At 47.3% G+C, this 11,374-nt stretch overlaps 1 protein-coding gene across 5 annotated transcripts in view; it reads right to left on the bottom strand.

Annotated features, from left to right (window-relative positions):
• Positions 1-35: 35 nt before the first annotated feature.
• USP30 (ubiquitin specific peptidase 30) overlaps positions 36-11,374 on the bottom strand; it is a 28,639-nt gene continuing 17,300 nt past the window's right edge. For all 5 annotated transcript variants that reach the window (XM_049619185.1, XM_049619184.1, XM_049619183.1 and 2 more), the window contains 6 exons: positions 6,744-6,803; positions 6,174-6,260; positions 5,488-5,568; positions 5,173-5,392; positions 2,902-3,022; positions 36-2,352 (listed from right to left, as the gene is read on the bottom strand). In XM_049619185.1, coding sequence (XP_049475142.1) covers positions 2,088-2,352; positions 2,902-3,022; positions 5,173-5,392; positions 5,488-5,568; positions 6,174-6,260; positions 6,744-6,803 — 834 coding nt within the window. In that variant the 3' untranslated portion in view covers positions 36-2,087. The remainder of the gene's footprint in view (positions 2,353-2,901; positions 3,023-5,172; positions 5,393-5,487; positions 5,569-6,173; positions 6,261-6,743; positions 6,804-11,374) is intronic.

Here is an 11,374-nt window from a genome sequence, read left to right on the forward strand (position 1 = left end):
AATACATAAATCAGCAGTTATTATGGCATAAACTACTAGTTTAACTTCGGTTTTTTGCCAAGAGAAGCCACTCTGTAAATAACTTAAAGCCAGAAATAAGATGATGTGGCTGCTACTCAATGCCTAATAATTTATGAAATGAGGAAGTCAGCTTTAAGTCAGGTTAAGAGACTGCACAGATTATCATTCACATTTACAACCTTGGCTCCCACCCTGGCCTCTGACCAAAGATCTGCTGACAGCTAAACGTTCAGAGGATCATCCCCTTTCGTGCCCAGCGAGTCTCTTTAGTGGCAGGCTTCAAAGAGTAAGCGGTGGCAGGAGAGCAGTGACTGAAAGCTGCGACTTTGCAACGCCGCGTCAGGTCACATAACTGGGGGTTTGTTCCACCAGACCCAGGCAAAATAGGTGGACTGGGTTCAGCGTCAAAGCCAGGGCCTGCCACGGAATCAGGAAGGGGCGTCAGCAGTGAAGGCCTCAGATGCTTCGAACTGTTCCTCTCTCCCTGATGCCCGTGGCCTGGAGAACCTTCACAGTATTTTCAATCGGTAGTGAGTCTGGAGTCCTCGGGGGTGAGTGCCGGGCCAGGCGGGATGGTGATCACCTGGGCCACTTCCGCTTTTAGCCAACACCCAGGCATCGTCTAGAAGTGTCTGCCAGCCTGCCCCCACCAGAAGGAGCATGGTCCTCAGCCTTACCTCGGGGGACCTTTTAGACAGCTCTGATTCCAAATCTTAACTCTGAGGAGTCCATTTGAGTTTGGTATCTTTTTTTTTTGTTTAAATAAAACTAGCTAAAACATAGATACTACTGTGTGTCCTCAAACTTCCTGTGGTCCTGAGAGGCATTCATGAGACTTATCCAAAGAGGGAAGAGAGTGCTCAATACAGTCTTTGTATCAGGCTACTAGAAACCAATAAATTTAGAGTACGGACCTGTAATGAAATGACAATACTAGATGATCAACTGTAATGATACGTTTTTAAAAATTGAAAACTTTCTCTTTTTTTTGTGGGAAAGGCTGGGGTTTTGATGCTCACTGAGTCTTAACTGTTCACTTTACAAATGAGGAAACGGAGGCTCAGAAAGAAAGACTGCGGCCCCACGGTCGGTGCCCTTCCTTCTGAACCCAGCTCTCAAACCAAGGCTAGGACTGTCCTTTTACACAGCCCCCAGCTCCACCTGTAAACCTCAGGAGCTCTGCATGAGCCACGGAGTTAGGAACCACCGTCCGGAGCGGAGCTTTGTCCAGAGCAGAGGAGGCGCAGATGCCAGCACGGAGGCGGCCCCGTCCCGGCTATTCGCGCAGTTTTAGGACGTACCGTCATCCTGTCTCTGGCACGGTAAGCAGAGAGTTAAGAGCGACCCGGGAGTTCACTACTAACAGAGCAGTGAAAGAATTTCCCCTGGGGGCAGATCTGGCAGGTGCGCTTTTACTACATATAAAGAATCCAAAGATTAAAAAAGACCCACAGAAAGAGGAGGTGGGTGTTCTTGAGGTGTCTCGTAACTGTCCTGTTGCTATCCGTTGAGAAACTTGGAAGGAACAGAGCTTTCCAAAAGTTCTTTATAGGACTCTTGGACAACGTATATTTTCCCAAATGGACGTGCTACAAAAGCGATCGAAAGGGAAAGGCACTTTTTCTTCTAAATTGTTGCCTTTAACAATTTCACCAATTCTCGTGAACGATTTTCATGGGCCTGCTTATTAAAAATAAAAGATCGGGGCTGAAACCAATTGGAGGATTAGACAAAGCTACCTCCCCTCTGAGAACACCTAATGTGGCCGAATATAAAAAAGGTGGCTTCCAGAGTTGGATTTCTTTTAATTAGCAGGTGAGTAAAAAGACGTTCTAGACAGAACGAATGCTGTCCCAGCACAAGGACACCGTCCGGTGCGCACCATTCAGGGAGCCTGATCCGGTTTGAACTGGGGCCACTGGCTCCTGCACGGAGCCTGCTCTTAGAACACACCAGAAGGCTGAGGACTCTAGTGGGGCCTCTTGCGTGCACACACACAGTCTGATTTTGCCTTGTTCCCGGCCCGTGTGGACAGTGCCACGGCTCTAGCTCCGGAGCCGGGGTGGTCACTCCTCCGACCTGTACTCCCGGCCCTGGTGCTGCATCTTGGAAAGGACGCGCTCGTAAAACAGCAGGTAAGCGCTGGAGGACAGCACCTCCTGCAGGCTCGCCTTGCGGACGGTGTCATCGGAGATCCACAGCCACTGGTTGCTGGTGGAGAGAGGGTTCTTGGCCGAAGGTGGGGACCGTCGGTAAGTCACGAAGTGTCCTGAGTGCATGTCTCCATGGTGGACGACAACCGCCATCAGCCGGAAGAGGTACGTGGAGGAACTGAATGGGAGGAACGGATGCCAGTGGTTTACCGACAGGAAAAAGGGTTCCGGGCAAAAACAAAAAGAATCCTAGATGTTCAGTGACAGGGGACTGATTCGATGGTACATCCGTACGAGTGATTACTACACAGCCACGACAATAGGGACTGATACTTACTGGCATGGGAAGATGCCCATTCCGTGAGTGTATGTACCCTGTGTGTAAGCACACGTACAACTTTAGAGCAGAAGGCTTTAGGGATTTAACTGCTGATCTCTACGTGGTATCCTGAGAAATTTGAAATCTCCTTCTTCATACTCTACATACATTCACACGTGTATACACAGAAGACATATATTTAAATTCTACGTACTTTTAGAATTCTTATTTTTAAAGTGATTTCCGTTTTGGACGAAAACAGGAATGCGTAATAGTGAAATCACACCTTAAGATGAAAGAAAAATGTCCATCCACATTGGCATTCATTTCTGTGCTAAGCTAATTTTGGAAACCAAGAGAAACAGCAGCGACAACGGATGAAGAATGTGCCCCTGAAGAGTGGCTCACCTGTAGTCAGGAACAACTGGGAGGGGGAAGGGCATTGGGGCTGGCAGGGTAGGCAATAAAGATGGGGAGCAGGCGCCATTCATAAAAATTTGTGTTTTCGGACCCCCTGGCTGATTCAAAACTGCAAGAGAAAAAGGCCCAAGGCAATTACAAGTCGCAGTAGCTGTGGGTAAACAAAACATGGCTTCGATTACCTTGAGCTTAACTCCCCAGCAATGCTACAAAGAAAGAAAACCAAGTATTTCATTTTGTGTGATGTTGATTGATAAAATGTCCTTTTTGTCCTTGACTGTTTAATCCCAAGTAGAAAACGTGTGTCTAGCTCCTGGTCTGCTGTTCACTTTGAGAGCTCTGTGAACTTTAAAGCCTCCTATCCCTGATCCCTGTTTGCTAAAGACGCGCCAGAGTTAAGCTGTAGCTAATTTACTGACATTTCGACAAAGTCAAGCTTTCTCGACCTGGACACTACCGACACGTGGGCCGGATAATTCTTGGTTGTGGCGGGGGCTGTCCTGCGTATGGCAGGATGTTTCTTGGCACCCCTGGCCTCTATCCACCAGATGCCAGTAACACCGGTCTCCCATTTGTGGCAACCAAAAACGCTACTAGCTACTGCCCAAAGTCTCCTGGGGGACAAAATTCCCTGGTGAGAACCACCGATCTAAACATTCTCTCTTCTTTAGTTGCCAGCTTCTAAAGAATACCAACGTGTAACAGCGTTAATAAATGTTTATGGATGCAGGTAAAATAATGAAGGAGATGCTGATGTCTTTTTTCCTTTCATGGGTCATTTTTGGGGGCCTGTAAGTACCAAGTCAGTCACTGTGGGTCATATGGTGGCCATAGCCAGCATGCTGTGACGACTAGCAGACCTGCACCCCGCCCCCTGCTCCCCCCAGGAAAGGAAGAACCCAGAGTGAGGCAGCCCTTGATTTAAAACAGAAGCTAAGGGGCGCCTGGGTGGCTCAGTCGGTTGGGCATTCGACTTCGGCTCAGGTCATGATCTTGCGGCTTGTGGGTTTGAGCCCCACATCGGGCTCGGTGCTGACAGCTCAGAGCCTGGAGCCTGCTTCGGATTCTGTGTCTCCCTCTCTCTCTGCCTCTCCCCCTGCTCAAGCTCTGTCTCTCTCAAAAATAAACATTAAGAAAAAAATTTTTCAAACAGCGGCTAAGACTGAGCCCTCTTCCCACTACAGCTGCTTCTGACGTTCATCTATTGATCAACTGAGGAAAGCCAAAATACAGTCTTCCTGTGAATGATGTCCTGCCAGGCCACACAACTATGGATGCAAGAAAGAATAAAAGCAGTAAAGGACGCTGAGTCAGGAGCATCTGGGGTGCGGGGAAGACAGCCCTCTGGCTTGACTGGGAGCAAATGTGGGGGCTGAGTGTGGGCTCAGAGCCCTTAGAGTCTATGGGTTTTCCTCATCTATTTAATTCTAAAGAGCTCAATGTGTTAGATAAGATAGCTTTTAAAAACTGCCCAACACTGGGGCAGCTGCGTAGCTCAGTCAGTTAAGTTCCCAGCTCTTGATTTCCACCCGGGTCATGATTCATAGTTTCATGAGTTCAAGCCCGCGTGAGCTCTGTGCTGAGGATGTGGGGCCCACTCGGGATTCTCTGTCTCTCTCCCTGCCCCTCCCCCACATGCATTCTGTCTCTCTCAAAGTAAAACAAATTTAAAAACCTGCCCATCACTACCTCTGGTTCTCTCCCAATGGACTAGCGCTTGCCCTCCGACCAGTCATTTCGCCTCCTGGGGCCTCCGATTTTCCCCTCAGCGGGGCTGAGGGTCCCAAGAGCTACCTGTGGTACTGGGGCCTGACTCCATTATTCATCTCTGGTGAGGACAGCAGTGGAACTAGATCAATAAGGAATTCAGTAACGAAGAAGTCAGTGATCATTAGCCAGGACCCTCCCTCCCCGCGTCACCCGTATAAACGAGATGACCATACTGCGGGAAGAAATTCACTGGACTGCTCAGAGCCAACGAGCATTCAGTCAAAAGACCAGAAGGCGATGTTAAGGTTGTCTTCCCAAATTTTTTCAACTATGATTTATCGTTTTTAAAACCATACATCTCATTACTATGGACGTTTGACCTCTTTTAAAGGGATCTTCCCCCTCACACTCCCAGTGCTGCCGTTCTCAGGTATTTAAGCCACCACCGGACAAGCTCCCTCGCGCAGCATAAGGGTCCCAGAAGGCGGTGACACCAAATCCCTTTTCTCTGAGCCGCACGTCCCGTGCGTCGGCTCCTGGGGCACGCACCTGATCTGGGGGCGGCCGGCCCGTCCTGCAGGTCGAGTGAGGGCCCCGCGCTCTCGCCGGGCTTAGGGCTGTGCTGCCCGGGTCTGTGCCCCAGGAGGTGGTACTTGTAGATGTCCATCATCAGGAACTCATTGAACTGCACGTGCTCATGGCGCTTCAGGGGCGTGCCGTGGCTGGACCAGCTCAGCCGCTGCAGGTGGATGCACAGACACTGAGGGAGCTGCGGGCAAGAGAAACCGAGGCAGCAGGCTGTCGGGGGCGGGACACGGCGGGTCCCTGAGAGCTAGGCCGACAAGGTGTGTGGCGTGGGCTCACCTTCCCTAGTTTCAGCTGCTTGACAAAGGTGGTCCTCTGGTGTTCCACCTTCTCCCCATCCAACGTCCCTTTGGCTTCAATCTGAAATGAAAGAAACCTCTCCGCAGAATTTCTTGTAACGCAAATTCTGCGGCAAACCGCAGGGCCGACCGGTATTCCGCCTGGATTCAGCTGGCGCCCGACTTTGACCTGCTGAAGGAGCTCAGCCCCCCAGTTAATCGTGACCTGTTGTCAGTTTTAGTCGTCAAGTGACAGTGACAGAGGGGGCAAGAGAAGTGAGGCAGCAACGCTAGAACTCTGATGTGGGCACGTCGCCTGTTCTGTGTCTTCAAAAATTCTGCTCCACACGGTTCCTCTTCTTCAGAGGATGAAACACAAATGTTTATGGGAGTCGGGCAGGGCAGGTAAGCGTCAGTACAGCAGGGCGTAAGACAAGGGGGCTGCGGGGGGGGGGGGGCGGCATACGTCCTGTCTCAAAGCACAGCAGAGTCTTCCTGTAAACATTCTGTGGATGAAGTAAAACTCATCCAGAAAAGAGGTTTGGTCCATGGGCTACTGATTTCCCAGCCAAGTTACGTGACTGTGGCTAAAACGACCATCCGGGCATAGTCAGAAGAGCTCGCTGTGAGAGGCGCTCTATCAGGACACACAGGCCTAGGGGGTGACACTGGGGCTTAGGGGCATACCTGCGTACAGTTGTCACATACGACGTCCCGCACTGATTCTGATGAGATAAAGTGGTGAAGGCAGTGGTCCAGGGTCAGTGGATGCCCCTGAAGCACCAGAAAACAAAATTCACGATTACAACTTAAAAGAGAGCTATACTGAAACTCTTAACAGATGGCAGTGTGATCCCAGAGCTTTATTTGCTTTATGGCCAATAAAGCTTCACAGATACTACTGGACATTCCCTGAGCAAAGTGGAGCTCAAGGCACCCTAGGCCTGCTCCTACGAGCTATTACGTAACATTGTAGAAACTTAAGGACTTCTACACTGTTTTAGATATCTTTGCATTTGAGAGTAACACGTGTATGTACACTCAAAAAAGCCAAAATTCCTGCAGCCAGAGAAAAACCATCCACTTTCTTCTCCCCCCACATCGGGCCATGGTACCACACACGACAACTAAGACAGGTTCAGCCAACCAAGCGTCTGAGTAACGCACAGCACCTCAGCTACACAAAATGCCTCAAAGCCCTTTCAGACTTAAATGTCTCCAAGATAGACCCCGAATAAACCATCGCTCAATACGTACCCATGTGGCAGCTGGAATACTCAGTGAAAGGCTATCGAAGGTATCGAATCGAACGGGACTCTGAAACAAACAGTGCAGAAAATCCAGAAAGGATGCAGGTTCAAGTCAAAGCTTTACAGATGGGAAGACACATGCCTATGCAACAGTTTAATATTTAGATGCCCAACATTTCCATAATGGAACACAGTGTACTTACCCAGAAGCAAATTCTAGGACAAACAACCTTGTCAACGTAACGGGCACAGTAATACCGAAGCACAGCTTGTGAGGTAACTACAGAACATGCCTGACCCAGCAATGTAGGGATTTTATCCTCAGGAAATAACTCTGGACAAAACTACAAGGATGTTCATCACGGCATCATTTAAATCGGCACAATGTGAATAACTGAAGTTTCTAGGGAATGATTAAATAAATTACATCATGTCCACATTAAAAACAGTATAGAAGAATCGTATGCGTAATCAGAAAGATGTGCCTGTTATGGTATTAGTTGCAAAAAAAAAAAAAAACAAAAACAAAAAACCAGATGATAAAATAGGGTAAGAGTTCCTGCTTTTGGTGATGACAGAGTAGCTTGGCTAGACTAGCTGTCCTGAGATAACGCATATAAATTCTGGACCAAAACAAAACACGGCAACTGGAGAGCTACCGTCAACGCTTGGGAAAACAGGAACTCCGTGGGGAGATTTCCACTGTGTGACTTGTTGCCCGGCGGTGCTCCCCAGTCTCGCAGTTCAGTGTTGAGTGGAAAAAAGCAGCAGTCTTACAGGATGGAGGTATCAGAGGACTGAGTTCAGGGCTGGTAAAGAGGCTGGAGGAAATCCCAGAAAGAGGACAGCCACAGAGAGGAGGAACCCCCAGATCAATGTATAAACCCTGCCCAATTCCAAGGCAGGCACACGCCCGTGTGCACACCCACACCAGACATGCGGGCAAACTCCAGGGGCCTGGCAAAAAGCAGAAGCTAGAAGCTGAAAACACTCAGCAGAGATTTTGCTGCCCGATGTGGGGAAGACAGTTGGGCTTTGAGCTCAGCCAAGTTAACTGTACGCCAGAAGAGAATTCATTTTTTAGAGAAACGTAACAGAATCCAAAGTCTCTACTACGACGTTAATTAATATGCAATAAGAAATGACTAGACATACACTACGAAGAAAGAAGAAAATGTGAGCCATGGTGAAGGACCCTACGGATTGACCTGGATACTGAAATGAGCACAAGGACCTTAGCGAGAACTATGACAAACATGCTCAAGGACACAAAGGAGAGAGTTATTTAGTCCTGGTGGAGGACAAACGGGCAGTCTCGGTAGATATCCAGCAACTATGAAGAACTAAAAAGAAATTATACAACCAAGAGCACAGTAACCAAAATGAAAACTCTGCTGGACAAGCACACAAATGGCGACGGCGAGGAGTCTGTGAACTTGAAGACGAGTAAACAGAAATTATCCAATCTAAAGGACATGGAGGAGAGAGGCCGAAGAAAAGCGAACCAAGCCTCAGTGAGCTGTGGAACAGTACCAAGTGAACCAACAAGCAGAGAAAGGGGCATAAAATTTGGGGGGAAATTAATGGCAAAAAATATGTACAAGTTTGGTGAAAGACATGTACAGATACATGAAATTCAGCAAATTCCAAGCAAATACAAAGAAAACCACACCTGGGCACAGCATGGACAAACTGCTGAAACTCAAAAATAAAGAGAAAACCTTGTAAGCAGGCAGAGAAAAAAAATGACACTGTACCTACAGGAGAACGGTATGAATCATGCCGACTGTGCATTAGAAAAACTGGAGACCAGAAGACCACAGAACAATGCCTTCAAAGTGGTGAACTGCAAGGAAACAAGGCATGCGTGGGGGCCGCCCCTTCCAGTTTGGAGGTAGGGGGCGGCAGGAGAGAGAATGGAGGGTGGAATTCGCGCTAAGAGATTGGGCCCTGGCTCTGCCAGTCTGTGAGGCTGGGGCACGGCTCATGTCCTCAGGGGGCTCTGACTGGCAGGGTGGAGGGCATTCGGTGGGGAAGACGGGTGGGAGCTCAAATAGCAGCCTACGATGGCTCGGCTCCGCCCCCCAAGGGATGATGTCACTCCCATGAATCCACTTCCGGGCCTATCTTTCTGCTTCAGTGGCTTACTCAGTTGTTCTTTGCCTGATGCTCAAGTGTATGCTTCAAACACCACAGGTGGTCGTGGCGGGATCAGAAGGGGCGGGCAGGAAGAGTGGGGAGCAAGGAGAGAGAAGGAGGACTCTGTTATCTAGAACAATTACTGGAAATTCACCAGCTACAGCGGGAGAGCCCAAGGTAAAGCTGTGAGGTTCCTTCTGTCCCTGTTAGTTGCTCAAGAAGTAATGCGTTTTTTTTTTTTTTTTCTTTTTTAATGTGTATTTATTTTTGAGAGAGAGTGCAGGAGAGGGGCAGAGAGAGAAAGGGACAGAAGATCCGAAGCAGGCTCCACGCTGACAGCAGTGAGCCTGATGCGGGGCTGGAACCCATGAGCTGTGAGATCATGACCTGAGCTGAAATTGGACGCTCAACCTACTGAGCCACCCAGGCACCCCAGTAATGCGCTCTTCGGAGCTCATCAGCAAGGCACAGAGAGACGCCACAGTAACGCCTCCTTGAAGGCCTTTCTTCCCCTACAACTCTTCACCTAGACCTTCCCCTTTTCCCTTCCTTTTCCTGGCATTGTAAAACAGCAAGTCAACTGTGGGAGGTATCTGGACACAAGGGTTTTCCTGCACCGTAAGCGGATGCGAAGCAATCCTTCGTGCCCTGCCCAGCTGGTCTTCCCTTCCACAGACTGAGATGACTTTGTGGTCATCCATGTCCTAATGAGACACCATGGCTGGAAACAGACGTGCCAAATTAGTTCAGTCAAAAAAGCAAACAAATCAAATCAAACCAAACCACAACAACAGCAACCCCAAATCTGTATCTAACAAAACTATTCTCAAAAAGGAAAAAAAAAAAGGCAAAATGGAAGCCTTTGCATGTAAATGAAAACTAAATAAACTTGTTGCCAATAACCTAAGAAATGTTAAAGGAATCTTTTTAGGCTGAAGGGGAAAAACATCCAATGGACTTGCGTCTACAGAAAGGACCAAAGAACACTGAGAATGGTAAATAGAAAACATTTCTTCAAAAACGTCTTTTAAACACATAAAGTGCTTAAAGCAAAAATTATGACATTATCGTGGAGTTTATAATTTGTAGACGTAATATATATGACAAAAATACTACAGAAAAGGGGGTAATAGAACTCTACTTTTGTAAGTTTCCTGTATTTTACAGGGAGTATATTAACTCTGAATAGACCAGGATACATGAAAATTGCATGATGTAATCACACACACACACACACACACACACCCTCCCCACGTAAAAAAGTAGAGCTAAAAAGCCAATGGAGGAATTACAATGGAATACTCAGAAGTATTCAATTAACCCAAAGGAAGGCAGGAAAGGAAGCACAGAGGAACAAAAAAATTCTATGAGACAAACAGTAAACAAACGGTAAACTAACAGACTTAAGTCCAACCACATACTTACGTTTAAACATAAATGGACTAAGCACACTAATCAAAAGGCAAATTGTCAAACTGAACCCAATTATATGCTGTCTACAAAAGCTACACTTCAAATACAAAGGCAAAAATTAGCTCAATAATAAGAGAATAGAGGGGCGCCTGGGTGGCTCAGTCGGTTGAGTGTCCAACTTCGGCTCAGGTCATGATCTCGAGGTCCGTGAGTTTGAGCCCCACATCGGGCTCTGTGCTGACAGCTCAGAGCCTGGAGCCTGCTTCAGATTCTGTGTCTCCCTCTCTCCACCCCTCCCCCACTCATGCTCTGTCTCTCTCTGTCAAAAATAACTAAACTTAAATAAGAGGATAGATAGATAGATAGATAGATAGATAAATTAGAGAACAAAAAGAGATATCCTATAGAAACACTAGTTAGAAACTAATGGGACGCAATAGACTATTAAAACAAGGAGGCTTACCAAAGACATAGAAGGACATTTTATCAGGAAAGTAAGAGTCAACTCATCATAACAGCCCATATGTATACACCTAATAGCAAAGCCTCACAAGAAATTCTATGAAAATAAAACTAAAGAAAGAAAGAAAAACATGGGAATGCAAGCTGGTGCAGCCACTCTGGAAAACAGTATGGAGGTTCCTCAAAACACTAAAAACAGACCTACCCAGGACCCAGCAATTGCACTACTAGGTATTTACCCAAGGGATACAGGTGTGCTGTTTCGAAGGGACACATGCACCCCCATGTTTATAGCAGCGCTATCAACAATAGCCAAAGTATGGAAAGAGCCCAAATGTCCATTGAGGGATGAATGCATAAAGAAGATGTGGTATATATACACAATGGAGTATTCCTCGGCAATCAAAAGAATGAAATCTTGCCATTTGCAACTAGGTGGATGGAACTGGAGGGTATTATGCTAAGTGAAATTAGTCAGTCAGAGAAAGACAAAAATCATATGACTTCACTCATAGGAGGACTTTAAGAGACAAAAGAGATGAACATAAGGGAAGGGAAACAAAAATAATATAAAAACAGGGAGGGGGACAAAACAGAAGAGAATCATAAATATGGAGAACAAAC

The sequence above is a fragment of the Panthera uncia genome, assembly GCF_023721935.1.
Source record: "Panthera uncia isolate 11264 chromosome D3 unlocalized genomic scaffold, Puncia_PCG_1.0 HiC_scaffold_8, whole genome shotgun sequence".
In the NCBI taxonomy this organism is placed as follows: domain Eukaryota; kingdom Metazoa; phylum Chordata; class Mammalia; order Carnivora; family Felidae; genus Panthera; species Panthera uncia.